The sequence below is a fragment of the Bos javanicus genome, chromosome 8 (assembly GCF_032452875.1).
Source record: "Bos javanicus breed banteng chromosome 8, ARS-OSU_banteng_1.0, whole genome shotgun sequence".
Lineage (NCBI taxonomy): Eukaryota > Metazoa > Chordata > Mammalia > Artiodactyla > Bovidae > Bos > Bos javanicus.
The window spans coordinates 8,898,235-8,912,985 of record NC_083875.1 but is presented as its reverse complement, the minus strand read 5'-3'; the positions used below and the strand labels follow the sequence as shown (position 1 = coordinate 8,912,985).

The 14,751-nt window shown below is 38.4% G+C and overlaps 1 protein-coding gene across 1 annotated transcript in view; it reads left to right on the top strand.

Annotated features, from left to right (window-relative positions):
• Positions 1–14,751, top strand: part of LOC133252429 (XK-related protein 6-like) — a 93,192-nt gene that overhangs the window by 72,511 nt on the left and 5,930 nt on the right. The window contains exon 2 of the mRNA XM_061425023.1: positions 13,633–13,745. Within this exon, the coding sequence (XP_061281007.1) occupies positions 13,633–13,651 (19 nt within the window). The 3' untranslated portion in view covers positions 13,652–13,745. The remainder of the gene's footprint in view (positions 1–13,632; positions 13,746–14,751) is intronic.

The window sequence follows — 14,751 nt, the reverse complement described above, 5'->3', positions numbered from 1 at the left end:
CAAGGGACTATAGACAGGAACGCCTGAATACTGAACCCTGGGTCACCTCTAACTTTTAGGGTTATGTTATGTATGGATGTGAGAGTTGGACCATAAAGAAGGCTGAGTGCTGAAGAATTATGTTTTCAAATTGTGGTGCTGGAGAAAACTCTTGAGAGTCCCTTGGACAGTAAGAGGATCAAACCAGTCAATCCTAAAGGAAATCAACCCTGAATATTCATTGGAAGGACTGAGCTGAAGCTGAGGCTCCAGTACTTTGGTCACCTGATGCAAAGAGGCAACTCATTAGAGAAGACCCTGATGCTAGGAAAGATTGAGGGCAGGAGGAGAAAGGGTATGATAGAGAATGAGACGGTGGGTGTCATCATTGATTTAATGGACATAAGTTTGAGCAAATTCTGGGAAATAGCCTGGAGTGCTGCAGTCCATGGGTTCCCAAAAAGTTGGACAGAACTGAGCAACTGAACTGAACTGAGCAAGAAGAATCTGGCAATGAGCAGTGAGAAGGCCTGGCCAGTAGGGTGAAAGGAAAACCAGAATACTCTGGTGTCTTGAAAGTTAAGTGTGGGAAGTGTTCATGGAAAAAGATTCACCATCTTGGTTAAGTAATATGAAGACCAAGAATCGGCTGTTAAATTTAGTCATGTAAAGATTACTGAGAGCTGACTGTGAGACTGGGAGCTGACTGTGGCTCAGATCATGAACTCCTTATTGCCAAATTCAGACTTAAATTGAAGAAAGTAGGGAAAACCACTAGACAATTCAGGTATGACCTACATCAAATCCCTTACTATATACAGTGGAAGTGACAAATAGATTAAAGGGATTAGATATGATAGGCAGAGTGCCTGAAAAACTATGGATGGAGGTTTGTGGCACTGTACAGGAGGCAGCGATCAAGACCATCACCAAGAAAAAGAAATGCAAAAAGGCAAAATGGTTGTCTGAGGAGGCCTTACAAATAGCTATGAAAAGAATAGAAGCAAAAAGTAAAGGAGGAAAGGAAAGATATACCCATTTGAATGCAGAGTTTCAAAGAATAGCAAGGAGAGACTTTTTTTTAAGAAAGCCTTCCCCAGCAATCAATGCAAAGAAATAGAGGAAAACAATAGAATGGGAAAGACCAGAGATCTCTTCAAGAAAATTAGAGATACCCAGGGAACATTTCATCAAAGATGGGCACAATAAAGGACAAAAATGGTATGCGCCTAACAGAAGCAGAAGATATTAAGAAGACGTGGCAAGAATACACAGAAGAACTGTACAAAAAAGATCTTCATGACCCAGATAAAACACGATGGTGTGATCACTCAACTAGAACCAGACATGCTGGAATGCAAAGTCAGGTGGTCCTTAGGAAGCATCACTACAAACAAAGCTAATGGAGGTAATGGAATTCCAGTTGAGCTATTTCAAATCCTCAAAGATGATGCTGTGAAAGTGCTGCACTCAGTATGTCAGCAAATGTGGAAAACTCAGCAGTGGCCACAGGACTGGAAAAGTCAGTCTTCATCTCAATCCCAAAAAATGTTCAGACTCCCTCACAATTGCACTCATCTCACATGCTAGCAAAGTAATGCTCAAAATTCTCCAAGCCAGGCTTCAACAGTACATGAACCAAGAAATTCCAGATGTTCAAGGTGGATTTAGAAAAGGTAGTGAGCCAGAGATCAAATTGCCAACATCCACTGGGATCAGTGAAAAAGCAAGAGAATTCCAGAAAAGCATCTACTCGTGTTTTATTGATTACGGAAAAGCCTTTGACTGTGTGGATCACAACAAACTGGAAAATTCTTCAAGAGAAGGAAGAATGACCTGACCTGCCTCCTGAGAAATCTGTATTCAGGTCAAGAAGCAACAGTTAGGAGCAGACATGGAACAACGGACTAGTCCAAATAGGAAAAGGAGTACGTCAAGGCTGTATATTGTCACCCTGCTTATTTAACTTATATGCAGAGTGTATCAGGTGAAATGCTGGGCTGGATGAAGCACAAGCTGGAATCAAGACTGCAGGGAGAAATATCAGTAACCTCAGGTTTGCAGATGATACCACCCTTATGGCAAAAAACAAAGAGGAACTTAAGAGCCTTTGGTGAAAGTGAAAGAGGAGAGTGAAAAAGTTGGCTTAAAACTCAACATTCAGAAAACTAAGATCATGGCTCCCGGTCCTGTCACTTCATGGCAAATAGATGGGGAAACAATGGAAACCATGACAGACTTTATTTTCTTGGGCTCCAAAACCACTGCAGATGGTGATTGCAGCCATGAAATTAAAAGACACTTGCTCCTTGGAAGAAAAGTTACGATGAACCTAGACAGCATATTAAAAAGCAGAGACGTTACTTTGCCAACAAAGGTTTCTCCGGTAGTCATGTATGGATATGAGAGTTGGACTATAAAGAAAGCTGAACACTGAAGAATTGGTAGTTTTGAACTGTGTTGTTGGAGAAGACTCTTGAGAGTCCCTTGGACTGTGAGGAGATGAAACCAGTCAATCCTAAAGGAAATCAGTCCTGAATATTCATTGGAAGGACTGATGTTGAAGCTGAAACTCCAGTACTTTGGCCACTTGATACAAAGAACTGTCATTGGAAAAGACCCTGATGCTGGGAGGGATTGGGGGAGGAGGAGAAGGGGACGACAGAGGATGAGATGGTTGGATGGCGTCACCTACATGATGGACATGAGTTTGAGTAAAGTCTGGGAGTTGGTGATGGACAGGGAGGCCTGGCGTGCTACAGTCCATGGGGTCACAAAGAGTTGGACACAACTGAGCGAGTAAGCTGAACTGAACTGAAGAATTACTGATGACCTTAATGAGAAGTTTCTGCGGTATGTTGTGGATGAGCACCTGGTGTGTGGGCTAAGGAGAGTGTGTGAGAGTCGCTCAGTTGTGTCCGCCTCTTTGTGACCCCATGCACTACACAGTCCATGGAATTCTCCAGGCCAAAGTACTGGAGTGGGTTGCCATTTCCTTCTCCAGGGGATCTTCCCAACCCAGGGATCGAACCCAGGTCTCACACATTGCATGTGGATTCTTTACCAGCTGAGCCACAAGGGAAACCCAGGAGAAGATGAGAGAAAGATGACTGAATAGGTATGTGTAATGGGGAAAATTCCAGGCTTTTTGTCTGCTTATAAACATGCTCCACAGATTGAAAAGGTGATGAAGCAGGAGTTGGGGGGAGCTAGAGCTAGAGCTGCAGCCTTGATTTTTTTTAAAAGAAGGGAAAAGATCAAAGACTCCAGTGAGGAAATGCCAGTTAATCCAGACCAATGGAGGGAGAGGAGCATATATGGGTAAGCTGCAAGTCAGTGGGTACAGGATGAGGTGAGATCCCATGGATCTGTTGGTTTCTTTTTGCTGAGCGAAACAGGAAGTAACAGTTATCAGCTTAAAGTGAGGATTGGGGAAGAAAGGTCTTCAGGGTTACAGAGGGTGGAATTTTGAATTAATTATCTGGGAAAGTGGAAAATCAGTGGATTGAGGAAATGTAGTTTGATTAAGGGGTGGCTGAAAGGGGCTATTTGAAGTTAGTGGTGATTTTTCTCCTGCCGTGTTAAACTGCTCTTGGGCTGGCATGAAGTAGGCAGAAAGTTGGATATGAATGTTGGGTTTTTGCTAGTTGTGGTACCATAAGATGAGAGGGGTAGGGCAAGAATGTATCCATAGGGAGTGGTGGACTGTGAGACTGGGATGTGAGGATCAGGACAGGGGAGGAATAACAAAAAGTGGTAGGATCAGTGAGTTGAAGGATCCATTAGGGTGGAGGAATTGTTGGAGCTGGCATCTCCAGGAGGTAAGCAACAGTCAGGACGACTGCTCTGGAAGATTAGGTGGTGGGTGAATAGGATGCTTAAAATTGAGATGGTCGAAAGGTAGCACTTGTTTGGTAATTAGAGTATGATTAATAAACTCAGTAGTTTGTTTCCACCCTTTGCATATATCCCATTTTTAATAGGACAAATTCAATAAAACATTTAGATCTCTCTTATATATTAACTTCATTCTGGCTAATTGGTCCCATAATCGGTACAGGGTTAAGGCTTTAATGATTGTTTAACTGATATTTTCTTCTTTTTTGTTCAAGTTAAGACAGAAGCTATGATCTTTATATCAGAGTCAAAAAGCTTAGGCATTATCACCAAATGTTAATTAACTTTACAGTTATCAATGAGACTATTGTATATATTTTTGCACCTTGCACTTGTAAAAGCAGATAAAATATTTAATATGTAATTTACATTGTATTTTACCAGCTCAGCATACAGGATATATATAGATTATATCAAAGTGTAGTAGACAGGGGCCTGTGCAGGCCCTGCAAAAATAATACTTCAGGTATCTGCTAATTAAAAAAAAAAAAAAAAGAAAACAAAAGACAGTTTGCTGTTTAGAAGGGATACAATAGATATTTTCTTCTTTCCCCCATTGGTAAATCAAACATCACTCATGTTGTGTAAAAACAGAAATAGAAAACTGAAGTCTAATTTTAGTATAAACTATGCATGGAAATTGCCATGTCCTCCTTAGTTAATTAGTATTTAAGTTCCCAGATAAATTGAACATTTTCACCAAATTTAAAATGGGTGACATAGAGTCAGTGGTAAGACTGTAGTATATGTGCAGTAACTCTGTGTAGGCAAAATCATGATCCTCGATGATGTCACATCCTAAGGCCCAGAAACTATAAGTATGTTAAGTCACAATGCAGAAGAGACTTTGTGGATGTGATTAAGTTAAGGATTTGGAGATGGTGTGATTATCCTGGATTATCTAGTTCAGTTCAGTCGCTCCGTCGTGTCCGACTCTTTGCGACCTCATGAATCACAGCAAGCCAGGCCTCCCTGTCCATCACCAACTCCTGGAGTTCACTCAGACTCACGTCCATTGAGTCAGTGATGCCATCCAGCCATCTCATCCTCTGTTGTCTCCTTCTCCTCCTGCCCCCAATCCCTCCCAGCATCAGAGTCTTTTCCAATGAGTCAACTCTTCGCATGAGGTGGCCAAAGTACTGGAGTTTCAGCTTTAGCATCATTCCTTCCAAAGAAATCCCAGTACTGATCTCCTTCAGAATGGACTGGTTGGATCTCCTTGTAGTCCAAGGGACTCTCAAGAGTCTTCTCCAACACCACAGTTCAAAAGCATCAATTCTTTGGCGCTCAGCCTTCTTCACAGTCCAACTCTCACATGCATACATGACCACAGGAAAAACCATAGCCTTGACTAGACGAACGTTTGTTGGCAAAGTAATGTCTCTGCTTTTGAATATGCTATCTAGAGTGGTCATAACTTTCCTTCCAAGGAGTAAGCGTCTTTTAATTTCATGGCTGCAGTCACCATCTGCAGTGATTTGGGAGCCCAGAAAAATAAAGTCTGACACTGTTTCCACTGTTTCCCCCATCTATTTCCCGTGAAGTGATGGGACTGGATGCCATAATCTTCGTTTTCTGAATGTTGAGCTTTAAGCCAACTTTTTCACTCTCCACTTTCACTTTCATCAAGAGGCTTTTTAGTTCCTCTTCACTTTCTGCCATAAGGGTGGTGTCATCTGCATATCTGAGATTATTGATATTTCTCCTGGCAATCTTGATTCCAGGTTGTGTTTCTTCCAGTCCAGCGTTTCTCATGATGTACTCTGCATAGAAGTTAAATAAGCAGGGTGACAATATACAGCCTTGATGTACTCCTTTTCCTATTTGGAACCAGTCTGTTGTTCCATGTCCAGTTCTAACTGTTGCTTCCTGACCTGCATACAGATTTCTCAAGAGGCAGGTCAGGTGGTCTGGTATTCCCGTCTCTTTCAGAATTTCCCACAGTTTATTGTGATCCACACAGTCAAAGGCTTTGGTATAGTCAGTAAAGCAGAAATAGACATTTTTCTGGAATTCTCTTGCTTTTTCAATGATCCATCAGATGTTGGCAATTTGATCTCTGGTTCCTCTGCCTTTTCTAAAACCAGCTTGAACATCAGGAAGTTCACGGTTCACGTATTGCTGAAGCCTGGCTTGGAGAATTTTATGCATTACTAGTGTATGAGATGAGTGCAATTGTGCGGTACTTTGAGCATTCTTTTGCATTGCCTTTCTTTGGGATTGGAATAAAAACTCAGTTTTACTAGAGTAATAATCCTGTGGTAGAGAATGATACCAGAGACTGTTTACCCTGACGTTTTAAAATATGTTAGATGATGGATTCTGTTGCTTAGATTTCTGTGCTCCCTGAACAAATGCTTGATTATAATTTAGCTTCCTGTGTGCGTGTCTACATGGAAAGAGTTCAGTGAGCAAATGATTCAATTATCTGATTCCCTTTTATTATATATTGGTTTCCAGTATGGTTTGCTTGTGGACACGCGTGTATGAGAATACAATGATCAGAGGGCACTCATTTCTCTTGGTTCTGTTGGCTGTTGTAACTCTTCACTGCTGAACTGGTATTCTGGTCTTAGTCCATTGAAATCAGTCCATCCCTGGGAGATGACTCTACTGGATACCTTTAACTGATTATTTTTGTACACCCTCAGAAGATTAGTTCTGGATCTTGGAATTCAGCTAGGTAATATAACTCCAGAGGGCTTGTGGAACATAAAATGTTTTCTCCAGGTATCATAGCCCTGCTTCTGTAAAGCTGAGAAGCAAACATGAGTGAGCTTTGCTGAACTGAATTTCTGTAATTGAAAACCGGGGAAGAGGGAAGTATATCAGTTTTCAGAATCAAGAGAATTTCAACTTCTGGATAGTTTGGAAAAATAAGCCAAAAGTCAGGTGAGATATAGCATAACCAAGTGTAGAGTTTTGTACTGTATCATTTTTAAAGAATGTGAAGTGTTAGTTATCAGAAGATAAAATTTATTGGAAGTCACAAGAGTGCTCTGTAATGACCTAGAGGGGTGGGATGGAGGGGTAGGAGAGAGGCTCAAGAGAGATGGGATATTTGTATTCAAATGGCTGATTTACGTTGTTGTTCAGTAGAAACTAACACAACATTGGAAAGCAATTATACTCCAATTAAAAAAAAAAAGGCCTGAGAAGAGCTAAAATACCTACAGCTATGTTAGATGAATATATCACTTTCTAAAATAACTCTTAAATATCCTTCTAGATTTGTTCTAATAGTTCTAATGGAATATAGTCAGAACCCTTAAATGTTTAACTTAAATTTGATATCTTGCTCGACCTACCAAAATAAGGTGAAAATACTCAGTGCTTATTTTCATTTACTAGAAGTATGTTAATTTGCTGCTAAAATCGATACACATGGTGGACATTGATGTTTAGCATTTGCTAAAACTATGAAGAATGGAAAGAATAGTAGTATTCTGCAAAGTTTCAAACAGCCCCATACACACATACATGTAAAGGGAAGCATACATGCAATAACTTGCAGGATATAATGGCTAGTTAGTATGGGCTGCCTTTGGGTTGTATTATTTGTAACAAAGTAATCATTTTTTTCAATTAAATGTATAGTTTACCTGGATGTCTAATTTTGATAGTTTCAATATGGGAGAACTAGACCACTGCCACCCACAGCTACTGTGGTAAGCACACATGAATTGCAGCATAATCTGAGCACTGTGTTCACAGAGTGATCAGATTGTACCAGGGCATTTGTTTAAAGACATTTCTTGTTTGAGTTCATACATATTTCATCATTATGAGAGAAAATAGGGCAAATCCATAATGTAATTTGAAATATACCTACTAATAGGGAATATTATTAAATATGCTTGCTTTCTTGAATTGTTGTAATTAGCTTTGTTATCAGTCTGTTTTCTTCCGTTCTGATCTGTCCACTGTGCACGTTTGAATACCTACTATATAGAAAACATTAAGCTAAATACTGAGAGAAGTGGAAGATACAAAAATCAGCGACAGCTCGTGCTTTTAAGCTCAGGATAGAAGTCATTTCAGAAACTGAATTGTCAGTTGAAGAGAGGAGATGCTGTCTGTTAGGAGCAGGCAGGGAGCCTGTAGGCGAGGCCTTAGGAGTACTTGGCAGTAAACTGTATTTGCTTGCCTGTGCAATGGAACCATAAGCTCCCGGGAGGCCACGCTGATGTGTGTCCCCATGCTCTGGCATGCAGTCACTTTTCAGGAAAGAGTAGATGAACAAATGTAGATCCCTCTACAGATTTGGCAGGAAACACAAAGAGGAAGAAGGACGTTCGCTAAGCTCAGTGGTGTGTTCAAGGAAATGGATTGTGGATTAGCTCTGGATCAGGAAATCTGAAAGTGTCTGTAGACAAAAGGAAAGGAAGCATTGGAGAGAAAACGGAAGATGTAAATGAAGGAGGGACTCATTCATGGAATAAAATTCCACAGGGACTGTGTGATAGGGGAAGAGTTAGCCTTAGAAAGGAGATCCTGTGTACCCATACATAGGAGCAAGAGAAGGGTTTGGAATTTATTATAATATATTAGTAAGGGCTCAGGTAAAATTAATTAGCATTAATTAATACGCTGATAAGTCCCACAGCACTTTCAATTATAGTGGCCTAATAATTGAAGAAAAATGCAGGTTGAAAATGTTCAAAATTGTGTACATGCCAGTGGTTACGCACCGTGGCTCCCAGTGAGAAATGGTGCACTGTAATTATCAGGTGCATTTGTCATAAACTTTTGAGGGTGAAGGGCTCCTGCAAGTGCCAACATCTAGACGTGCCAGAGGAGGAGATATGCCTTCTTGTCCTGCTGAATAATTCAGAAGTTCTGTCTCTGCTTAGTGCTGATTTGGGATAATCGTGAAAAGGTTTGTAGAGTTAAGACCATTTTTAAATGGACAGTTTTTTTTTTTTTTTTTGGAGCCTATTTTGTTCATTTTTTCCTCCTTCCTAGGAGACTGATTTTCTTCAGCAATGTTTTATTGGAAATCCTGGCCAGTTTCATGTATTGTCTATCATAGTGGGTATCACATTGAATGGCAAGATTGTTATTTGAAGGAGTTGGGTTTGGCGACTACGATCACAGGAGACATCTTTAGCAACAACACGCTCATTGGACTGGCCCTATCTCTAGGATAGAGGGTATGGTAAACAAGCGATGACTGACTTTGAGGCACATGCTGGGCTGTTATTGGATAGCCCATTAGGCACTTAAATGTAAACTAAACCTTGCAACCTGCCCCTCGTTTATAAGAGTGAGAGTGTACTTTGCCTGCAGGTGCAGATTTAAGAGCATGAAGAAGCTAGTGGTGGCCAGCTTCAAGAAGCACAGTGCCCAGGGCCATGATGACAGTTTATATCGGGCTGACCACTGAGTGCCTCTGTGGTCCTCAAACATCCTCATGTTCAGAGGATGGCTCGTGAAACATAACTCAAGGCTGTAAATTCTCTTCCATTTTGAGAAATCAATCCATAGTCTTGAAATGCCGAAATAGCAAAGCATCCTTGAAAAACATTTTAGTTATAGAACAATAATTACATATATAACAAAAATTATATACAGTAGTTATAAAGTAATAAGTAGAAAGCCCTTCCCCCGTTCTTATATGTTTTGACAGTTTCTTGGATAGCTTTTCATAATTTTCATGTTTTTTTCCCTTTTTTTACTCACACTTTTGCATACTTTTTAAAAATTATTTTTTTAATGAATGATATTGTATATCTATCTGTTTAGTGGTGTCATTTATGCACTTACTGATACTGATATCCCCTACTTTTCGAAAATTCTCTTTATTCTACTTCATTGTAAAGAAAGTCCTACTTGAGTGCCTGTTTTCTCTAACCAGAAGAATTCCAAGGAGGATTTTTGCTTTTATGAAAAAAAAAAGCAAAAAGCCAAAATAGCCTTCAGTGTCTGTCTTCCAGCGGGCTGTTACAGAGGCAGTGTGCACCCCAGTAAGTGAAAATGGCCCCACTCAAGTCCTTCCCCAGGAACCACACTCAGCATCTCGGTATCTAGCTTCCATAGCTTTGAACTTTGTGAGCATCCGTGCTTATCTCGATTTATTTTGTGCATCCGTTAGCAGGATGTGACCTAAGGTAATTGCTTCTTTGCTTTATTCCATTTTGGCGTATGAATGGTTTTATAGGACTGCTGTTCTTTCAGATAGTTGGTGAAACCTGTTTATCTAGGACGCCTTTCCTCAGCTAGATGAAATGAAACATAATTTTTTTAAACCAGCTTCCTTTTGACAGACATTAGGATGATTTTCCACATTTTTTTTTTGTTATTGTACATTAATGTTAGAGCTGTAACATTGTCATTATAGTCTCCTTGTACAAATATTTTGGTTACATGAAAGAAGAAATATAAAGAATCCTGGTCCTAGAAGTCAAATTTGTGGGTCAAAAACATGTAGGTTTCCACATTTCTATAGATATTACCATTGTTCCACAAACATTTAGTATCAGTTTACACCTCTCCTAGTGGTATGGTTGAGCACCCCATCCTCCCGGTTCTTGATTGTCATTGCTCATCCTTTAGTATGTTGTTTTAACTTGCATTTCTTAAATTATGAGTGTTTGAAGATGTTTTCATGTTTATAGATCATTTTTATTTTTCAGTGAATTGTCTGTAGTCATTGCCCATTTTCCAATGAATTGTCTTTTTCTTAGCAATTTGTCAAGACTGTGCATATTAATATTTGATGCAAATATTTATCTTGGTTTATTGTTTGTTTTTGTTTATAATTGATTTTTGTTTGATTTGTCTTTTATAATATCAATTGTGACTTCTTTTTGACTTCTACAATTAAAAAAATCAAAGTCCTTCCTGTATTTCAAAATTTATTAAATAATTTTTTCTTCAAGAATTTTTATAGTCTCATGTTTTAACTTTAATTGTGGTATATCTGGAATTTGTTTTGTAAAGGAATGAAGGTAAGGATTTAGCCATAAGTTTTCCAAGTGGCTAGCAGTTGTCTCAACATGATTTTTTGGAACATTTTCCCATCTTCCCATAGAATCCTTAAATTTGAGATTTTCTGACTGATAAATGTATGGCACTTATAGTATCATCTAAACTAAGGGACTGATTTTCATGAGAACGTATATTTCATTGGATACACTTAAACAGATAGGCATTGTTTTTATAGAAATTTGATTCTATGATTTGTTGAAATTTATAATTAACTTAATGGAACTGTTTGATTTTATTAAACAGGAGACCTCAGTATAGGAGTCTTGAAGTGACACATGGAGTTTTATGATTAGTATAGTTTAAAACTGAGTATAAAATTACTTGCCTTAATTAGCTGTAAAACATGTCTTCTGAGTATTAAAATCTCTTGGCTTATCATTAAAGGCCTTGACCAAAGTGGGAGCAGTGAAAACTGTAGAACTTGAAGAATAGTATCAGATATTTGTTGTTGCATTTTCTGGGTTGGATGAATTGGTTCAGGAAACATGATGGAGCTGTAATTTGTATGACAGAACATACTATGACGGAAGCAAAAGGGGGAAATGAAGCTGTGAACATAGTATGCATGAGGCTAAAAGTTGCTCAAGGGAGAGATTTGAGTTTTGAAGAGGCAGCTACTTTTTGATTTTTGCCAAAGAATGCTAGGAAATATGAGTTGAGAAGAACTGCAAGTTCTCTTTGTTGATGTAAGACACAAGTTTGAGATTTTTAGGTAAGTGTTTAAGGCTTATAGAAAAAATGTGTATCTATCGATTATTTATGTTTTCTTTGAAATTTATTGCAACGGAAAACAGGAATCTACGACATACGTGATAAATGAGGCAGCACTGACTGCTTACAAATAAGACCGGCATGCAGTTTTCCTTGATGAAAATTTTAATGCATCAGAATAAAAAGCTTACAGAATCATCTTATGAACATCCACGGGAAAATGATCTTCAAAGCTTATTGAATTTGTTTTTAATATTTTCACTTGAGGCAAATCATACCCTAAATCTAGATATGACTCAAAACAGTTATTGTCTTCTTTATTCTAAATATTTAAGTATAAATTACAGTTTATTACAGGATGGTTCTGAGACCTAGAAACTTCAAAGTCAAACCATTTAACTTTGTAACAGTTGTCTAGATACTAGATTTAGTTGGAGTTCACATAAAAAATTAAGAAGATAAGCTAATTCAGATGTGTTTATGACCCCTGATTTAAGACAAACATAGAGTTTAAATTGAATCATATGTATATATTTTGATATTTTTTGGTAAGGTACCATATTCATATACAGTTAAAGAATTTCGTTGGTGTAGATCAAGCAGAGAAATGCGAAACATTAAACAATGTGTAGACGTTAGTGGTAATTCATGTATTTTACTTGGTGGATATTTATGAATGGCATAAAAATTTGTAAGATATTCATTTTCATTACACTATAGTTTAAGGCCATCTCTTTTAGTGGAACTTTGGCTACAGAGTTTCTGAGTTTTAAATTGTAGCTTCAGGTGAATGAAGTACTCTTATAGTAAGTGATTTTCAAAGTTTCTTGGCTCGTTTAACTTTACAAAATAGTCTGAAATGTTTACACTTGTTGAAACCACTGAGGCTGTACAAATGAAAGAGAACTAATTTTCAGGATTAATGTAGGGTTTTGAAAACACAAGGTTCACATTAAAATAGAGACCAGGGGTTCCCTGGTGGTACAGTAGTTAAGAATCTGCCTTGCAATGTGAGGGACACTGGTTTGATCCCCAGTCTGGGAAGATCCCACACGCTGTGAAGCACCGTAGCTACTGAGCCCGTGCTGTAGAGCCTGTGAGCCACAAGTACAGAAGCCCACGAGCTTGAGCCCATGCTCGGCAATGAGAAGCCACCACAGTGAGACGCTCTCACACCACAATGAGAGCGTAGCTAGAGAAAGCCCACCTGCGGCAGCAAAGACCAGCACAGCCAAAAAAGTTAAAATTAAAAAAAAAAGTAAAAAGAGACCAGTTGGTGACTGAATTCACTTGCATCGTGAACGCAGGGCTTCTCGTTGGGTTTTGTTTCCAGCCCTACCGTCTCATTCTGTTGTCCCTGATACCTACTGCCTTCCTCCTCTCGTGGAAACAGAGCAGTCCTTATTTTCTGTCCTCTCCACGTTATAACCCAGACCTAAGACAAAAAGTTAGGAAATAAAAGGCTAGGATCCCACTCACTGAGGTTTGGAGCCATCTCTCATCTTTAGCATTTGGCTTCCAGCACTTAGAACATTCAGTTTGTTGAATGAGTGGAGCACTTTTTGATTGTAGAAACAGGTTAATTTCCGTCTACTTTACTGTTGGAAGGAGGAGTTCTTAGAACACACAAAAGTGTGTTTCTTAGGCCCAGACCACTCTTCTGGTTCATTATTACACTTCTTTCTTGCCTCGGTTTATGTGCATAAAGAAGAGCTTAGTTGCTCTCTAACATCATTAGCTTCATTAATGATATTGTTATGTTTAACTCTGTAAGAACTAAACATTTCATCATCTCAGGAGATGAATGAATAAAATACTACTCTGGCTCTGTTGAACCACCTTGGAATTAAATTGTCATTATTGTCATACCTAGCAGCTGACAGGGTAAGAAGGGTACCCTCTCATTCTAAGTAAGGTTACGATACTCTGGATGGAAATGTGTACATTTTCATTTTTCTGAGATTAATAATGGCTTCTAATATTTTACATTTCAGTGTCATGTTAGAGATTTCATTTCATGACCTTTTGTTCATTCACATGTATTTTTGTTTTTAGCTCTAAACGAAAGACATGAGGCCTAAGACTGAAATGAGGTTGTTTTGAGGTCATCTGATTTCTGACTAGAAGGTGTGCGATCGCCTCGTCCTGAAACCACTGCAGACAGAATGGTAATGGCAAAGCCTGAGACAAAGAGAGGCCTTCATGTTTTTCTGTCTCTCCTCTCCTACCCCAATTCCTTTCTTTACAAGCTTAATTTTTTTTGTAAGTTGTGAACAAAAGATGTTAAACAACATGCTGGCACCCTAACTAAACTGGTTCAAGTGTTTAATAGCAAAAGGATTAATTATATAAAACCATATATCAATTAAACCTTTTAGAGTTGGTTAAACATTACTTTGAAAAAATTGAGATCTTGTGAGCTACTTAAGTAGCAGCAAAATGTTTATTATAGGAAAGCACCTCAGACTGGTAGGTATTTGCAGATTGAAATAATTTTCCCCCCTTTGAAATCCAATATAGTCTGCTCTCAAAAGGAACTGTGGATTTAACAAGTTTTTCAGACTAGATAGTAAAAATTCTTGCCACAGGTTTTTCTGTTATAAAGAATTTTCATGTTTTATGTATGTATGTGTTTTTGTTTTTTTTTTTTAATGTGAAGTGCCCATTAAGAGTGTTAGTTCTATCAGTTAACTCTGGTCCAATTATTGCATGTATCTTAGTTCAAAATATATTTTATGATAGCAGCACTCTATTATAGTAAAACATTTTAGGGGGGTGTAGAGGCTCTCTTTATTAAGTTTATTCCGATGGACCATGTCCTGTTAAATGTGTTGATGTAGCAGGCAATTCCTAGACCTGATCCTTCCAGACCCCCCCAGAATGGAATCTCAGCAGATCCCTGGCTAAAATTCAGATCTTATACTTAGCTACTTTTTCAGAGTAAGTGGTTCTTTATGTTATTTCATTTCCTCTACTACATGTAATGGCATTAATAGCAAAAATATTATAAATTTACTTACATTTAGTCTAAATAAATTATATATCAGTTTGTTTAATTGATGAGATGCTGAGGAAATGAAATAGTCATTCTATTCCAGAGAGTAATACAGAGGGCAAATTCTAAAATACTGACAGCATTAAGAATTATTTTTTTTAACTCGTGTTTATTTTCAT